This window comes from Haliotis rufescens, unplaced genomic scaffold, assembly GCF_023055435.1.
Source record: "Haliotis rufescens isolate VD_foot unplaced genomic scaffold, xgHalRufe1.0.p SCAF_6, whole genome shotgun sequence".
Classification (NCBI taxonomy): domain Eukaryota; kingdom Metazoa; phylum Mollusca; class Gastropoda; order Lepetellida; family Haliotidae; genus Haliotis; species Haliotis rufescens.
This window is the reverse complement of record NW_025964334.1, coordinates 49,161,063-49,181,001: the sequence shown is the minus strand read 5'-3', so window position 1 is coordinate 49,181,001 and position 19,939 is coordinate 49,161,063. Positions and strand designations below refer to the sequence as shown.

Below are 19,939 nucleotides of genomic sequence, written 5' to 3'. Positions count from 1 at the left end.
ATAACAAGCACATCTCATGTTGATATTTTCTCCAAATTTTGACTCCAGCTTCTTCTAACCTGGTGACTTGCCAATAAAATCTTATCTTGCATAAAATCTATGTATGGATGTCGCTTATTATGACCGAATATTGTACTAATGAGAAAATACAGGGAAGTGTGGAGAGTTTATCAACATCCTGTAATTTCTGCAATGAAATACCGGAAGTGGGAGATTTACCAACATAAAAACATAAGAAGTGAGAAAGAGCGAGTCGTAGATAATTAAAACACAGAACCGTCCCTGAGATGAATATCAAACCTAGGATTCATAAACACGATGAGGTCAGCAGGGTAACAAATTAACACAATATGGAAAACTATTTCTCGAAATTATTTTAACTGAAACTGTCTTACAAACAACTAATTATATTTCATGAAGTGGGTAATTAAAACTTAACATGTTACAAATGTGTTCTAACCGAAGTGAAAAGAGTGAAAACTCATTAAGGTAAACAACGTTTAGGAAAACTTGAAAGAATTAGAACCTACTATTTATACTCCTCTTGGTAGGAGTATCTCCTCCACATCAGTTTTCATGGATTAATTTACATCCACACATCACAAAACACAGCGAGAACATATTTAAACACATATCAATTTTATTTTCTAATGTTAGGAATACGATAACTATGTAATGACGAAAACGGTTTTAGCGCCAAAGTGATGATTCCTGAAAATAGCATAGACATATTATCTAGCATCATTGCGAAGACAAAATAAGATGAAAAACTACAAGTCTAGTATCTTGTGTATGCAGGCAGGATTGATATGGTTAACTAGTTTTGATATCCAACAAACATATGAATCCTTACAGCATTAGAAGGGCTTTACGTTACCTACAGACAGGTGTGTCATATAGACGAAAGTTAATCGGAAGCAGACAGGTATATTTTCTTCCACTGTAAACAGTTTGGAGATATTTAAGTGAGCTACACTATGAGAAGCGTCATCACAGTATAAGGATAACTATCCTAGGTCTTTGATGTACAGCTCTCGTGGCAATGTCCTGATGTCTTCACTTGAAATGGAGCTGATGCTAATACTATGAATTTATTATCTAATTTCAAGATAATCACATCATCCGAAAATGGTAATTACCATGATATATAGGAATACACCTAAAAGCAGATTATTTATTGAAATTTCGGCTAACAATTAACACACAGTCTGGGTCTAGATTATTATGGGTTTATTGAATAGGCACATTCGTAAATTAGGCATATTCCTAACTCAGGCACATTCTTAAAATAGGCACATTAAAAAAATAGGAACATTCATAAAATAGGCACATTCATAAAATGAGCGAATCTTTCCCAAGATCCTCTTGCTTGACAGACATTTATCTATAGTTTATCACATTTTGAACAGCCAAAAGTTGACCTTTACAGAAGGTTCTAAATACTGGGAACTTATGTTCGATCAAAAGATGACATCCATAAGATGCCCTAGCGCAGATATTAAATAGACATGAGAGTAACTGTGGGTACAGACACGAGCACAAAGATAATTAACTCTACCAGGGGAATACATTCATCCCATCTATTGAATCTCATAGAACAGTTTAACTCATTTGACTACTTGTCGTGATTTGTATTTTATTACTCTTACTCTTGTGCTTCCTGAACATTTTTCTAACAGGGGTAGTGACAGTGACAGGTTTCAAATGTAATTTAGAAAAACTGATGATTAAATTTCCCCACAGATGAGTCAGACTCCTCAATTTTAAAAACAAAAATGTGCTGACATCATCAAAAAAGAGTAGGCTCATCGTGTCACAATTTGAAACAAACTTACAAGGTTCCAATGGCTGATACTAGCGGAAAGATAAGAACTGAAAGAATCATTGTGATAAATAGCTGCACCGAATAAGCCACGCCTTGTCAGGACTTGAAGAAACTTTACCAAACCTGATATCTTTGAAAAATCAGAATCCAAGAAGTCAACCTCTTGTCATAGAGGAAATAACATCACAGCTCCAAATAAAAATGTCAAAATCCATATTAAGAAATCTCTGCTAAAATCAGTCAATTCTGCTATTTGAACTATATCATGATTAAGACATACCTGCTTCTGGAGACCGTCCTTGATCGTCTGTAGCTGTGCAATCATCTCATTGAGCTTCTGTTCCTTGTCCTGAACTGGACCATCACTGGTTAGAATCTGCTGCACACTCTCGATCACCCCTGGGTCCTTCTCTTCTGTAGTCTTTGTCAATATGTCCTTCATATCTGTGTCCTGGCTTTTAGAGTTCAATCGTCGCAAAACACTTGCCATAGATTTCTTATGCAGCCCTAAAGAAGGCTTTGTTGTGGTTAGACAGTTATTATTGTTTTGCAATGAGCTGTGACACTCGTCACTGTCGGACTCCGCTGAGTGCTGGCTGCCCACCCGATCACCAAGTCGCTGCTTCTTGCGGGGCAGTCTGTCCGAACCAGTGTCCGAAGAATCGTTATCACTGTGGTCAAACTGGATAAACTGATGAGGCAGGTGTGGCTCTGGGTCACCCTCCGAATCAAAATGGTTGTTGTCACAGTCCGAGTTGAGAGTTTGTCGCTCTAGTACGACGTCGTCCTTACTTAATTTTGTTGGGGTGTTTTTTCGCTTAGAAGACATACTCCTGCAAAAGAGAAAAATATAATGAGTCCTGTGAATCCTTTTCATTTATTGACGTCATGAGGTCTGGCAAAGTCGATGATCGTTCCTGTATAAAACATACTCGGCTGAAAAGCAAGAAATTATTTACATGACACAATCAATCAAGCGTGCACTCCGACATTGGGAAATAACATAGGGAAGAAGTGGAGTTTGCTTCGTTGCTTACATTTGTGGCATGGTGTCAATCTGAGAAAATCATCTGACACCCACTTCCGCCGCAGTAAAGTTTCAAATATCCAAAAGACTATCAAGTTAAGATGTGTGAATCTTGATGCAAGAGTGAACAATTCTCTGAAAGCAAAGATGAAACAGAAATCACAAAGAAAATGGAAATCCCGTGTATAGAAGCACACTGAGAGTATGGTGCGCATTAACCAGCCTACCAAATTAAACCAACTTGTGCAGGGTCCCAATCACAGCCAATTGAACCATTTCCATTCTTAGGCCTGTTGGACTGAATCTTATCAGGAAGCATGCTTATTCCTCAATCTCATCAATTCATGGTTTGACAGGCATTATGCAATCTACACAATGGCGCAAAGTGTTGCAGCAGTGACTCTGTCAGAGGCGTTGTTTGTGTGGTGAGTTGTTAGCAGCAGAGGGATACACCACAGCAGACGCAAAGTAGCAGACGCAACATAGAGCCGCAGCAGACGGCAAGAGAGAGAGAGATTTGATAACTGGTAATGAGTGTATGTGTGTGACTACCCCTTCTCATCTCCATGTGTTCCCTGTCTTTGCTGAGAGCGCAGAGATAATACAGAGGAGAGGCCAGGACCTGTAGAGTGACTGCCCTTGCGTGGTTTATACTAAGAGATGAGTTTATTCATTTCCATAACCCCGTGTGTTCAACCAGACTTTTCTACGTGCAATTCGGCATCAAATAGAAGAATTCTCCTCCACAAAAACGCCAATGTGACAAGCCGGCTATTGTTGGCGGTCTTGTGAGGAGCTCCTGTGTTGGCAACTTTGGGACCTGTGCAATATCTGTATACTATGATAGGTGCTGAAATGTAAACCAATTTACTTTGGGGAGAAAAACGCTTAAATCTTGTCTTTCACTGATCCGAGTTACAAATTGTGTGTGTCAACAGTTTTGAAAGGCGATTTAGCAGATAATATTTCCAAATTGTTCACAGTGTAAACAACATGTCCCTTATCGTACAGAATAGCAACAGATCAACAATTCACCACAGATACATCTGCCACTTTTTTTCTGACATTGCTCAAATTTCTTTTCTGTAGTGCCAGAAATAAAGTACGGATTTTATCAATTGTGGTATTTCTGCAACAAGCCTTATAACGAGAGTTTTAGTGGGGGGTGATTATGGAAGGGGGGAGAGGAGGAGGGGGAGAGGAGGGGGGCAGGGAGGGGAGTGGATATGTTTGGATGAAGTGTCCCTCTTTCTTTGATAACATCTCATGAAAGATAGACTCAGTATGCCGTAAATCCACACAAAGACATTTTCCCATTGCAGATCTTCTGTGGATAAACACCTTGCAGTATAAAGTTAGCCGTCCAGAGATGTTTCACTGATATCTACATCTCAGAACACTGGCATTAATTAAAGACTTTTTAATTAAACCTCTTTCACTTTTCACGGGTTTTTTCAGGGAAATCTTTTATATGAAAAAATTCTTGATGAGATTATGTCCCAATATTGCATATTCTGGATAAGATTATGTCCCAGTATGGCATATTCTGGATAAGATTATGTCCCAATATTGCATATTCTGGATAAGATTATGTCCCAATATTGCATATTCTGGATAAGATTATGTCCCAATATTGCATATTCTGGATGATTTATGTCCCAATATTGCATATTCTGGATGAAATCATGTCCCAAAATTGCATATTCTGGATGATTTATGTCCAAGTGTCTGCATCCCAACATATGCATCTCCATCCTTCAATAAGTGTATTTTTAATTCTCAAATAAACATCTCTCTACCTCCACATAAGTATCCTTGTAGTTATATACATAAGCATCTTTGTACTTCCACATAAACATCTCTCTACCTCCACATAAGTATCCTTGTAGTTCTACATAAGCATCTTTGTACTTCCACATAAACATCTCTCTACCTCCACATAAGTATCCTTGTAGTTCTACATAAGCATCTTTGTACTTCCACATAAGTATCCTTGTAGTTCTACATAAGCATCTTTGTACTTCCACATAAACATCTCTGAAGCTCAACATAAACATCTTTGTAACATAAGCATCTCTGTACCTCCACATAATCATTTCTGTAGCTCTTTCCAAGCATCTTACAAGTAGTGAGTACTTCAATAAGCTCGTCTTTACCTCTACATAAGCATTTATAAGCATCAGTGTAGCTCTACATAAGCATCTGATCATGGAACATATGTAAGTGTCCTTCTAAATACACGCAACAAAGCGTTAAACATGCAACTGTTTCCGAAACAAATCCATCTGTTTTCACAAATCAATTTCTAAACAATCTACAAATATTCACAGTCCAATAACCACCTTCAACCACTGTGTCACATATATCTAAGCCACAGTGTTGCTACCTATAGCCTATAGCCACTCAAAAGCATACCCTAGACAATCATAACTCTCTCAGTGGAGATGGCAAAGATTTTATAATGAACACTCTTGTTAAAGAATTCAAGGACTGGTTCTTCCTTATCTATAGCCAGAAAAAGAATTTGAAATGACATTATGTTCCAGAGCAGGTTAGACTACTGCTTACAAGCACTATGGAGCGGCAGGGGCATCCCCTGTGATAAATTAGGCGATATGGCCAGAGCTTCTGGCACTGCTGGCCAGAGCATGATAAGAGAAGGGTATAACCTGCCATAATTACTCCCTCGCACACTGACATAACTCCAGTGTCCAATGGCTGCTGTTTAATTGGCAGCCCTCCTGTCGGGGCAAGCAAGGAATTGGACAAAGCTCCTGGCATGGTAATCTCTAAGATGTGCTTATCTACTCTGGAGAAAACACAATAAGCAAATCAAAAGCACATTTCCACCTGTCAGACTTGGCAGCAAAAAATGGGAAATGCCACAATTGGAGAGAGTTGAGTGTTGGAATCAAGTCTGACTTTGTAGGAGGGGAACAAAACAAAGGTATGTGGAGAGAAGACTATCAACTGGGGAACAACATCTTGGAGCATAACAGGAAAACAGGAGAGATTAAGAGGCATTCCTGACCAGATGGGTATCTGGAGGAGTGTGGCATCGCCTTCATCATTGGGCTTACTCTAGACATGGCTTTGTGTTTCGCAGTGATTACACAACATGTTGTTAACAGCTGATGCAGGGTGCCTGTGATGGATTGGAAGTCTTTAACAGCATACTTTAAACCCATCACAACACATGCCTCTGTTCCTGTGTCCAATGATGCTGGCTATAGTCATCAGTAGCCGAGACAGGTATTTGTCCCAGAGAGTTAAAATTCTTAATTTATTAACCTGTGTCATGTGATTAAATATACAACCTCAACGTCAAGAAATAACAAGTTTCGATCATCTGACGAAACAGATTCCATTGGGCGTAAAAGTCAAATTAGCGTTAATATTATACGAATGGATCACTGAAAATCAGTGAAGACACCAGGTGTTCTCGAAAAGGGTAAGCAAGTCCTTACTGGTAGCACCTGCCCAACACCAGGTGTTCTCGAAAAGGGTAAGCAAGTCCTTACTGGTAGCACCTGCCCAACACCAGGTGTTCTCGAAAAGGGTAAGCAAGACCTTACCGGTAGCACCTGCCCAACACCAGGTGTTCTTGAAAATGGTAAGCAAGACCTTACCGATAGCACCACCATTCACATAATTTGCGTAAAACATATTTGCATAAAGAATTTACTGACATCTGTAAGGTTTTCCTATACAAATCATCATAAACTTCAGTTATTGAAACTACACTAAATCATAATTTCTGAATATTGATTTTGTACTAACTTCAACAGAAATTGTGGAACTCTTGTTGGGTTGCAGTGGCAAATGATGCTGCTCTTATGGAGAGATGACAAATTAGTTACATGTGTTCTTAGGCGGAGATATTCATATCATTCAAATGGAAGTGAATGTCGGCGTTGAGAGAGTGCCAAATTACAGAGGCTGGTACAGTTCCAGATTACAAGGTGGAGTGTTGAGAGAGCGACAAATTAATAACCAATCGTTAAAGGTTACATAACAAAGGGTTCGGTTTAGAGAGTGTTCTTAAAGAAGAGTACAACATAAGTTGGTTTAGAGAGTGTGAATAAAAGCGATAAAACAATCCCACATTACAAGGGATGGTTTAAAGACAGGAAAAACACAAAAAAACGGACACGATTTGTTTCGCCAAAACGATGGAACACCAATAGCATCAAGACGGCCCTTCCCTCGTGATCAACAGTCACCACAATGGATTTCCAATTAAACAACAGGATCTCGAGAGATTACTCATCACATGTTGAAAACAACTCTTTGACAATATCACCTGTTATCCCCCCCAGCGCCATTTCTCTTACAAAACGGAAAAATAATTCAAGCACTCCTTAGATATGGAATGTGCACTCATCCTGGGTTCCTGTGCCCTTGAATTGAACCAATATGACTTCATGCCCACCTGACACACAGAGACATAAATCATGGATTATCTTCAACCTCTTTTGTGAACATGGCCCTTATCTCCGTCAAACCTGGCTCTATCAAACTGTCCTTGGAGTTCTTCCACAATAATTTCAACTATGGAACTGGTAGCGCCACCTCACATGTGTTTAATGCCTTAAACACTGACTGCATACCTTGTTGGAGTTTTCATGAATGACCCCAGCTTCACAGGTGCTGATAATATCGGTGTGATAGTGTTCTGTTATTTTCCGTCCAAGTGGGAGTCATGTAGTAGCTAATTACAAAGAATGGCCTTGCTATTTTCTACAACACAGGGTGCTGGTATCTAAATTTGGGGAGCATTATCTAGGAAGATAATTCCTGGAAATGCTAGGAAATTTTTGGCATATCGTGTTGATTATGAATTTTTTACTTAAAAAATAGATTTATGAATGAACTCATAGAGTGTCAGCTCTACTGGTTGCAACTGTTGTCTGACAGAAGATAAAACCTATTATTATCATAAAATCTCTGCTAAAAGCAGAGTCTATTTTACAATTCCGACAATATAAGTCTTGACCAAATCACTGGTAGATTCCAAGAAAACATGTGAACAGCTGATGGCTGTTTCCGGCTTAGTTTACGAGAAAATACACAAGGTAATCTTAATCCCTGGATGTAAAACAATGCCTAGCAGAACAAAAAATACAATTTAAACGGTAAATCAACATGTCTGGTGATTTTTTATCTCAAATTTCAAATTTGTACTGACAAAGTTTCTTATCCCCCGTTCGTTTACCGGAATTTGGGGTACGGTGTAATTTTTTTTCTGTGCATAATTTTTTTAAAAAACAATTATCCAAAATACTGAATCCGCTAGAGGAGGTGTGCATTATACTTGGGTGTGCACTATACTCAAGAAAATATGGTATGTGGTTATGAATCCCTATTGAATAGATTTGACACGAGGTGTCCATCACAGGCAGCAAATATTTGCATTGGGTTGTAATAAGGGTTACTGTGAATGAACACCTGAGATCGCTGATACCACTAGTTCTCTAGTCTGATATTAGCGAAATGTAAGAACAAGCTTTCTCTCAGAGTGTCGTAATGTGACATTTACAACCTGTCCAAAATGATTGGTTGGTTGGTTTGTTGTTTTACGCCGCACTCAGCAATATTCCAGCTATATGACAGTGGTCTGTAAATAATCGAGTCTAGACCAGACAATCTAGTGATTAATATCATGAGCATCTATCCACGCAATTGGGATCGATGACATGCATCAACCAAGTCAGCGAGCCTGACCACCCGATCCCGTTAGTCGCCTTTTACGACAAGCAGAGTCACCTTTTATGGCAAGCATGGGTTGCTGAAGACCTATTCTACCCCAGAATCTTCACGGGTCCTGTCCAAAATGAATTATGGACAAGTCCGATTAAAGAATTGGCTAGTGTGATAAATCTTTTGCATCTGAATCTGTTACGCTCACCTTTCTGTGAACACCTGGCGTCATCACTATTTAACATTGATTCATAAACACATGCTCATGATATAGTCAGAATTGTACAATCGACTCTCTTAAGGTGTGATTTCTTTTCATTATGGAAAGGGAGTTTTCGCTTTTATATATCCATAATATTGCAGAACAGAACAAAACAACATTCCTTCACGCCCCTGTCGGAATTCTGTTGTTCAAAATAACTGTGATAACTGATCCATAAAAATACCCACACCATAAAGAGATCCCACACGATAATCGACACTGAATCAAATAAACCAAAAATCATCAAAGATCAACAATTGCCAGGAACAATTACTATCCACACCCTAAACCAGGTTCTCTGCAACCATTGCAATAAACCATTCACATCTTTCAAAAAGATGTCGCAAAATAAAACCAATTTTACAAATAAATTTAACATTTTAAAAATTCAAATTTTCGCAAAATGCCATGACTTATTAAGTATAGTCATATGAAAGAATCGGGTGGTGCTTGTCTTCTTTTGAGTAGTATAGTTATCATTTCTAGGATCAGTGTCGTAATCTCAGCTGACTTTATTTCTCAAAGCCTTAACCCTCTACATGCTTAGAAATGTTGACAACAGTGCATGGATGATTCCAGTCAAGGTGCTACTGAGCGAGTTTAAGAGATTAAGGGTTAATACAGATTTTATTGGTGGTGTATCTGGTGGTGTGAAGCTCCTCAGGGCAACTGTTGAGGGGGCTCCTGTTGACCCCACTTGACCCCAAGCAGGGCAGGACCCGCTCAGAGATAGGTGCAGTTCATTCAACAAATTCCTAGCTATCAGTGGCTTTACACATCACACACACACCAGCCACACACTTCACACCAACACCACTGAACATTGGAACACAGGCAAAATATTTATGTAATACTTATCATTAAAATAAATTGCATATTTTATAATTTGTAAATATATATTGATTGTTTATGAACAGAAACTGATCTAGAAGTCAATGGGTTCTTTTAAATATTATTAGGCCAAACCAGTTCATTTTAATTTAATGTACTAAAGTAATTTTGTTACATCTTTTTTTTAAGAATTTCTGAAAGAAAGTTAACCTTGAATTAACCAGCTTCCTTTCTCTCTCCTGTTAAAGGCATCTTGAGCAAGGAAATGTATACCAACAAGAAATTAAACTGCTCACCTTATTCAAAGTCAAAAGCATATTTCATAATATTGTAAATTACATATTTATGAATATTTATGATTTATATGCTACTGACAACAGCAAACGGGTCAATTCAGATGCAAAATTCATTTCAATATTTCCTTATTGTATACATTACTTAAATAATTTTCCGTTGCTCTGGATACATATTTTACTGGATCATATATTAATGAAATATTTTTTAACAGTTTCTAAACACGAATATTACTTTTTCACATCAAGAAATAATCCTTATGTAGGAATCCATTGCTGACAAATACACAAGCGATGTGTGCAAATATCAATTTAGGTATTCAATAATTCTACAATTATTAAAACTTTGAAAGGCATTTAGAAGTGATACACATAAGGAAGAGAATTTATGGATGTCAACTTCTTATTATGAGGAACAGAACGTTTCAGAGTATATGCATCACTTGATAAAGGAGTAAGCAAATACTCTGAAACGGTGTGTTCCCCTACAATTATTGTCGACCTAAATGTGAAACTTATAGGTACAAAATAATTAATGCATGAATGAAACAAAAAATTCCTATCTTCTGATAAATTGAACCCAAATTTCTGATCCAAAATCATACATCTGTTTCTTTCCATTTTAATTTTAACAATTTCTTCATCAACCTTGCAATGATATTCTTTGGGGGTGACCAAAATTAATCAAACTTGTTTCAATTTCATAACATTCAACATTTTCTGCGAAATACTAACAAAAAATGGGATCTGATAAAGAATATTTATTATAAGTTTTAAGTACGGAACCAACAGTTTGTTTGAAAACGATGAACTATTTCCAAGTGTAAAAGCAAAACAAAGCCGACTCTTAACTTGGAAGAGATGGTACTGAAACAGTATCTCCCCAAATTCTTGCAGTAGTTGGATTGTTGATATGTTTTTTTAACCGAAACTTTATTTTTGGCAGAACTCAATGGAGCAGAATGATCTAGCCCCGAGATATTTCTTTGAGCTGATTTCAAAACAAGAAACATTAAATCAATGTAGTGATTACTGAAATGAAAACAAGCGATCTTTATCTTACTTTCTAAAACCTCTACCAAGTGGCAGAATTCACAGACTGAACACTGGAAAAAGTTAATAGAAAGGATTAGACTTTGTTCACATCTCTTAAGCGTGAAAAACGCAATCTGACTACCACAATAACATCAAAGAAAATATACAAAACTTGAGAAAATTTCATGAACGTCAAAAAGTACTGTTTCCCTCCACAAATTGTTATCCAAAAGAGCAAAAAACACCTCCTTTGTTGAGCTTAAACATCAAGCACCAGCACCTGTGCAAGAAATCAGGTTCCAGACTACAAAAATTTGATACCCCTGTGTGAAGGAAAATGTTTAATTAATACACGCAGCAAAATTACCCCCACTTTATGATGTCTGGGTTGGGGGACATAGATGCTACTCTACGTATCATGAGAAAATTTCTTCCGAAGAATGCAAGATCATTTTGGTTAAGTCTAAGATGAAATATTCCCCGCTGCCGAATATGAAACCTAAACAAGTGGAAGAAACCACATGCGACCAGGAAAAGATTTTGACAATAAATAAATGTTAATTACAAAAACAGTTATAAAATCCTGGCAATGTTTTGTCAACAGAAAACCCCAAATGTGTTTTTTTAAAGTAATGTTTAAGGTTATAGTGAGTCTGTTATTGTTTTCACAAAATGGCAACTGAGAATTTCTCAGCTTAGGAGTAAAAGCATCTTAAACACTTGTTGAAAATGCAAATAATATCAAAAATGGTCAATCATTTCAAACATTTCCTAAACTTATAATACAAATAAGCAACTATTAATGTTTATACATACTTTTTCAAAATTTAACAAAACTAAAATCAATATCCTTTTGAACATACCAAAACATTGTTGTACTCCGGTCCGGCCAAATGACAAACAATTGAACCTCAGTGTAAGTAACGATGCTTATATGCACTCTTGCTCATGAATATTCATTAGGTAAGCAAGTAGATAACGCAAATCCCTTGTCCATCTGAATGTAAGTGTCGAATGTTGATGAATGGCTACTGATCGTTATAATGACTGTTTGTCATCTAAACGCACAACGGATGACGAATATGACAAATCACACTACCTGGTATCAATTTGACAGATTATAATTGCTCATGCTGTATATTTGGTGGCTAAAATCACTTGAGGCTGCGGAATTATGGGAAAAACAATGTTCAGGGTCGTTGATTCCCGTCATCATTTATTAAGCCTCAGGTTATTACACCCTATAATTAATTTTCTAACTGCTACAATATATCTCAGGGTCAGAGATCGCATTACAAGATTTTATAGCATTCCTTGATAGATATATTTATCAAATAAGCAGTTTTAGTTTTACGAACAAGTTAAAGGGGAGTATTTAATCCTGAGTTATTGGGTATCCACTCCTTGCTTTAAACTAGTCGTAAGATTCCATTTCATTCATTTATTTCATTATCCAAGTTATATAGCTGTAATGTTCATTAGAGTAGTTTCCATGGAAATTAGAAATGTTGCATTTTATTTCAATTAACTTTTGTAAGAAATACTCTAGAATAAATGTGTTTGAAAATATCAAGAATGTTTTTAGATAGGGATATAATTCAGAAAATCATTCATTGAGCTCGTAATCATTGCAATGTCACTGTTAAAATTTGTAATCAAAAGATAAATTTAATAATAAAAAACCAAGAAAGATGAAATCTGCCAAAATGATTGGAGTAGGAGCGAAAAAAGCCAAAAAGAATATTTCTTTTCACTTTTTGATGATTCTAATTCTTTTTATTTTATCATTCGACTGTTCCTTCTCAAAGCCAAGCAGTGTGAAGTCGGAATGCATCCAGTTCACGCCTCATTGAACACGCATAAAGCTATTAGAGCCTCAACGCGCTTTGTAGTAGTGTGCCTATTAATCATGATGATCAATATTGCTTGAGGTTTAATGAATTGCTGATCACTTGCAATGTAGGGTTAGAGTTGACCCTTGCATGGCTTCCTACACTGCAGGCAATGTTAAAGTGTAAAATTCTCATGTAAAGTAATCAGTCATTATGCGAGATTACACTGACTTTGTCACCCGCACTAATTCCTTATACCTCACAATGCTCCAGATTTATTGCTTGCTTTTCAATGGCCCACTTTTGTGTTGGCAAACAACGCTTTTTTACAGATATTGATTTCAAATTTGTCCATTGTCTGAGACAGGAGCCTTGTAAAAAGACAACAAGGAGCCTCACAATATTCTGCGATTAATCTCTCGAATATTCATGGTTTAAACACTATTTAATTTCTCACTAACGAGACTGTAAGGGATGGAATTTAAATAGGCCTTATTACAAATACATTAAGTGGATAGTTTCTTATAACATCAAAAAGTGACATATATTATTTTTTTAGAAATTTCATCTCACGTCCACAGGAAACCTTTCTACTTAACCCCTCAACCTTGATATAAGACGTTTTTTAAATGTCGCACAAATCGTCTAAATAATGACTCTCCTTCCGCTTTACATCAACAGTCTAAGATACGTCCTAAATATTTACATATTATATATATCACCCAAATAACAGTAATCAGTTACTGCCAGAATAACCAAAGACTTCTGATTTTATATCTATTTTGTCCACCTAAACACCATTTGCAATTCTCATATTAAGTCTTGTATTAAGAAAGGATCTTTATTCACTTGTATGAAAAACAGAAAAACTGATTTCATTCATTATTATCCAATAAATATTCTTTAAAAGAATTCCAAAGTTTTAATCACCCAACTTAGGATCTGAAATCTGGGAAGTTTCTCGTAGAAAACAGGAACACAGCGAGACATGACGTTTTTACCATTTCTACAGTTCAATGGAATCGGTACACATATCAAAACAAAGAAAACATTACTAATAGGATTCAAGATTCAAGGTTCAAGATTCAATCCTCCTCCCACCAAACTGAGATATTTGATTTCTGTATGACAAACACAAGAATGCACATAGGATTTGCCAGTTTATCAAACGGTTTTTACCATTTCTACAGTTCAGTGTAATCACTACACATATCTAAATCTTAACAAAACAAAGAACATTACAAATAGGATTCAAGATTCAAGATTCAAGATTCAAGATTCAATCAAACTCCCCCTCCCCCTCCCACCAAACAGAGATATTTGATTTCTGTATGACAAACACAAGCACACATATAGATTTGTCTGTTTTTCAAACTTGTAAAATCTAAGACTTTTCTTTACCATAATTCACCAAAACGGAACAGGAAATGGTATTAAAGTGCAATCATATTGGTATTCACGTCTTGATAAAACTGAAATGAAATCCCGTGTTTTCCGGATTAACAGACTCACTCAATAAAGCTTGGACTGGTTTGATGGTAATCGGTCGTTTCACTACAGTGAAGAGAGATGGACCGATTCTATGAAGAACGATGGACCAATTGCATAGTGCTGAACACTTTGAAGGTTGAAAAACAGGCTGGAAACTTTATATTAATTTATCAATATCAAACGCAAAATTCCACCTGTTTTCCCACTTTATAACAATCAGCTGTGGCAATTTGTCAAGGCATGTAACATGGTATATCACCTACTAGAATTCTGTCAGTGGTGTGGTGAGAGTGAGAAAACTGATGTTCCATTTACCGTATTCCTTGGTGATAGCATTGAAATGTAGGATAGAGGTATTGAAAAAAAAAACGGTTCGTAAACGTGAAGTTAAATTAGGAAACAAGATAACACACTACAATATTGTGCCATCCATCTTCCTAGTCCCGAAAACATATCAAAGTCATATCTGTGTATGTAGATTGTGTTCAACCGACCCATGTGCGTATACTTAGGTTATTAAATATGACATCTCGCACACTCCAAGGAAGAATGTTATATTTACAGAATACCACACAAAAACAGACCATAAAAACCAGTACCAAAATCTGATTAAAAACAAAAACTAATTTCGCCGAGAATGAAATAACATTTTGAAAGCGAGAATGTGTGTCACAGCCAGATAGAAAGACTAGGTCTTTGATTAATTCTGACAATAGGCGCTTCCACTTGTGACAGGGGTTGTTTAAATCACTAATAGCCCTCTGTATAAAACTGTCATAATACACTGGAATAGCTGAGAGGGTACACTTCGAATCTCAAACTTTATGAAGCCCCCTTGTTTAACCTGTTGCCCCGACCCCCTTCCTACAAGGGAGATTATTAAGCAAATGTGGGATTTTATTTGTCTTGTATATGAGGTCGGCTTCACGAAGAGGACAACGTTCCCCTGAAATTCATATAAAGATTATGTACGATTGTCTGAGCGATCGGGCTGGACTGGAGAAGTACATTATCAGAATTAGAATCTTGAGATATTGTAGGCAGTAAGTGAATTATACTAATTCCATAACACAATGTCTTGGCCATCTTCATAAAACATTCCTCTTCTTGTCTAGACAAGAGTCCGAGCCGACGACAAATTAATATTGTTTCGCTTACATCAAACATGTTTTATAATTCAGCTATGGAAAATATCACAACCATATTACACACTGGTGACAAAAAGGCACTTGCTGTGAATATTATGTTCGTAATTTATGAAGTGCAGTCAATTTGTGGGAAGATCTCAATGGAGTCACATTGAACACTAGTTTGGTGTTTATTCTGGCACTTCAACATTTCATTCTTGATTTATTCTTTAATGGCCTGCTCAGCAATAATAAACAATATCCATGCACTTTAATCACAAAAGCAGCCCTTTTGTGAGAAGTACATCCTCTTACACTTACAACAAATAAAATAACAAAATCAATAATATATGAATATATCGAAGACATAAAAGCTTTTTCTGCATCATATGACGTTAATTTTAGAAATTCTTCGCAGGATTGTTTTTAACCATTTAATGTAATTCTCAGATTGTTCGTCAATTCTCCAAAGCAATTAATCTCAATCTTTTCCTAAGACTGTAACTTTAAATATAAATGACCCTAGCATATTAACTCAGAAAGTCAATAAAATATTGTTTGCTTCATGTGTTAAACAAACTTTTACCGCTAAAACCACGATTCAGTAGATAATTGGATTTTAGATGTTCCCTAGGATAAGAATTGATGAAAACAAGCTTAATTTGCTACTGATCCAATCATATTCAGCCTGTAACCATGTAAACTTGGACCTCCGAGAAAACACTGTCATGGATATAAGACCCCAGCAACCCATAATCCAATATTCGCTTATTGCATTTAGAAAATAAAATTACAAAAATACATTTGCAAAACTCCTTTTTTAAGCTCTGTTGTTTTCCTTTGTTACATAAAATATCATTTTGCTTTTCAGTGATTACTGTCAAATGAAATTCATTCCAACTGATGCAGTGATTTATCTCGACTCAGCATCCCAGCAAGATGCTGACTGGGAGATTGGGCATTTGGTCTTGGTAGGTTTTATTCACTTATATATTTCAAATACTTTTTTGGATCTTTGTAGGAAACCTATCTACCTGTCGTTCCATTAACTAGTCATCCATTTGCCACCTCGACTGAGATCATGCCGTTAAACAGGGTAATGGAGTATTGAGAGGGGGGACTTGGCAGGAACTGAGAATGGCTACAAAAAGCAGCTCATTTTCAAGAAAAACCATTCCAATTGAAGAGAAAAAATCGACAATTTGACAATCCTTAAGCACAATGCCACGATGTTTCAGGCCATTTTGATACCATAATCAATAAGCTAACATGGTAACGGTTCACATTTAGCTAAAAAATGGAACATTTTTGTCTTGTCCTCTAACACATCCTTATGACAATGGGAAGTTCATCCCTACAACTGCTGACTGTTGGATTCAAGTTCTAAATTTCTCCTGCCCTACTGTTTTTTTCGTTTATCTATTTTAAAAACTCTTCCTACTTATTTTGCTTCAGTACTAACATGGTGTAATTAAGTTGATAAGTCTTGCTTGCTCTTCTGTAAAAAAGAACTACCACTTGCAAAAAAGGAAGTAGTTTATCACAAAGTCGCAGACAGGTACTCCAGTACTCTCTGATTGTAAAATTCTGATTAAAAAACAACTTGCTGCACTTACAACAATCACTGACATGATTGATCATTATTTCGGTAGAAAGGGTCCGGTAGCAAGCATATAAACTGTCAGGCAAAAGAAAGTATACATATTAAAAATTGGATTTGACGAAAACATTACTGGGCTGATAACATGTTGAAATTTAGAATTTTATCAGAATTTCAACAATATATATAGAAAATACATTTCACCCCATCACCTCCCCCTGCCCTCCTGTCCTGTGTGGGTATGACAGACCTCACCAGCCCCCCACCCCTCCTGTCCTGTGTAGGTGTGACACACCCCTACAGCTCCCCACCCCTCCTATCCTGTGTGGATATGACACACCCACCAGCCCCCCACCCCTCCTATCCTGTGTGGGTGTGACACACCCCTACAGCTCCCCACCCCTCCTGTCCTGTGTGGATATGACACACCCACCAGCCCACACCCCTCCCATCCTGTGTGGGTATGACATACCCAACCAGCCCCCCACCCCTCCTATCCTGTGTAGGTGTGACACACCCCACCAGCCCCCCACCCCTCCTGTCCTGTGTAGGTGTGACACACCCCTACAGCTCCCCACCCCTCCAGTTCCGTGTGGGTGTGACACACCCCACCAGCCCCCCACCCCTCCTGTCCTGTGTAGGTGTGACACACCCCACCAGCCCCCCACCCCTCCTGTCCTGTGTAGGTGTGACACACCCCACCAGCCCCCCACCCCTCCTGTCCTGTGTAGGTGTGACACACCCCACCAGCCCCCCACCCCTCCTGTCCTGTGTGGGTATGACACACCCACCAGCCCACACCCCTCCTATCCTGTGTAGGTGTGACACACCCCTACAGCTCCCCACCCCTCCAGTTCCGTGTGGGTGTAGGAAATGAATGGCTGTCACTTCTATCCCGCATCTTCACAATATAAGCTGTTATACATTTTTTATCTTAATAAACAAAAACTACATTTTTCAAAATGAAGCCACGGGGTTCCTGTCTTGATTTTCGTTCCAAAGAACTGGACAAAGAGATGTAACATGTATTACCATGCAAGCTGGTGTTCAATAGTGTTTATCATCTTTTGAAACAAATTTGAAACTTATTACAAAATATATCATATTTTAATATTACCTATTTCATACCAAACCACTGAAAGTCTAAGAATAAGAAGGATGGGCTTGGGCGAGACTGGGGTTGAGTTGGGAGTTAGGTGAGGAGCCAGGAGGGGTTTAGTGTTGGGTGACTAGAGAGAGAGGGGGATATGAGTAGGGTGAGGAGTGAAAGAGGGGGTCGGATGTGGTGTGAGGATGGAGGGAGTGGGTTGGGTGTGGTGTGAGGAGGGAGGGAGGGGGTCGGGTGTGGTGTGAGGAGGGAGGGAGGGGGTCGGATGTGGTGTGAGGAGGGAGGGAGTGGGTTGGGTGTGGTGTGAGGAGGGAGGGAGGGGGTCGGGTGTGGTGTGAGGAGGGAGGGAGGGGGTCGGGTGTGGTGTGAGGAGGGAGGGAGGGGGTCGGGTGTGGTGTGAGGAGGGAGGGAGGGGGTCGGTTGTGGTGTGAGGAGGGAGGGAGCGGGTCGGGTGTGGTGTGAGGAGGGAGGGAGTGGGTTGGGTGTGGTGTGAGGAGGGAGGGAGGGGGTCGGTTGTGGTGTGAGGATGGAGGGAGGGGGTTGGGTGTGGTGTGAGGATGGAGGGAGGGGGTCGGGTGTGGTGTGAGGAGGGAGGGAGGGAGTGGGTTGGGTGTGGTGTGAGGAGGGAGGGAGGGAGTGGGTTGGGTGTGGTGTGAGGAGGGAGGGAGGGAGTGGGTTGGGTGTGGTGTGAGGAGGGAGGGAGGGAGTGGGTTGGGTGTGGTGTGAGGAGGGAGGGAGGGAGTGGGTTGGGTGTGGTGTGAGGAGGGAGGGAGTGGGTTGGGTGTGGTGTGAGGAGGGAGGGAGGGGGTCGGGTGTGGTGTGAGGAGGGAGGGAGTGGGTTGGGTGTGGTGTGAGGAGGGAGGGAGGGAGTGGGTTGGGTGTGGTGTGAGGAGGGAGGGAGGGAGTGGGTTGGGTGTGGTGTGAGGAGGGAGGGAGGGAGGGGGTCGGGTGTGGTGTGAGGAGGGAGGGAGTGGGTTGGGTGTGGTGTGAGGAAGGAGGGAGGGGGTCGGGTGTGGTGTGAGGAGGGAGGGAGTGGGTTGGGTGTGGTGTGAGGAGGGAGGGGGTGGGTCGGGTGTGGTGTGAGGAGGGAGGGAGTGGGTTGGGTGTGGTGTGAGGAGGGAGGGAGGGAGTGGGTTGGGTGTGGTGTGAGGAGGGAGGGAGGGAGTGGGTTGGGTGTGGTGTGAGGAGGGAGGGAGGGAGTGGGTTGGGTGTGGTGTGAGGAGGGAGGGAGGGAGTGGGTTGGGTGTGGTGTGAGGAGGGAGGGAGGGGGTTGGGTGTGGTGTGAGGAGGGAGGGAGGGGGTCGGTTGTGGTGTGAGGAGGGAGGGAGGGAGGGGGTCGGATGTGGTGTGAGGAAGGAGGGAGGGGGGTCGGTTGTGGTGTGAGGAAGGAGGGAGGGGGTCGGTTGTGGCGTGAGGAAGGAGGGGGTGGGGTGTGGCATGAGGAAGGAGGGGGTGGGGTGTGGCATGAAGAAGGAAGGGGTGGGGTGGGGCATGAGGAAGGAGGGGTGGGGTGTGGCATGAGGAAGGAGGGGTGGGGTGTGACATGAGGAAGAAGGGGGGGGGGGGGGGGGGCAGTGTGGGTCAAAAAGGGGGTAAGGTGTAGGGTGAAGAGAGAGCGAATGGTCGGGTGTTTAATATTTAGTGGATGGTAGACCATCTCTGACCAAGGAAGATCACAAGAAGTAAAGCCTAATGTCTAATGTCTAATGTCTAATGTCTATCGTTTCAAGTCAACCCAGTGCATGTTGTTAGGAGAATAATTCCACGAGGTGCAGTACTTCATAGAACTGTTTAATCATAATTATTCC

General features: G+C 39.6%; 1 protein-coding gene across 10 annotated transcripts in view; it reads right to left on the bottom strand.

Moving 5' to 3' along the window:
- LOC124112910 (transcription factor SOX-13-like) overlaps positions 1-19,939 on the bottom strand; it is a 251,830-nt gene that overhangs the window by 53,998 nt on the left and 177,893 nt on the right. For 8 of the 10 annotated variants that reach the window (XM_046473097.2, XM_048386281.1, XM_048386282.1 and 5 more), the window contains one exon: positions 2,106-2,658. In XM_046473097.2, the coding sequence (XP_046329053.1) occupies positions 2,106-2,654 (549 nt within the window). In that variant the 5' untranslated portion in view covers positions 2,655-2,658. Of the gene's footprint in view, positions 1-2,105; positions 2,659-2,862; positions 3,005-3,079; positions 3,342-19,939 lie in introns of those variants that run through there. The other 2 variants (XM_046473090.2, XM_048386280.1) reach the window with 2 other exon arrangements.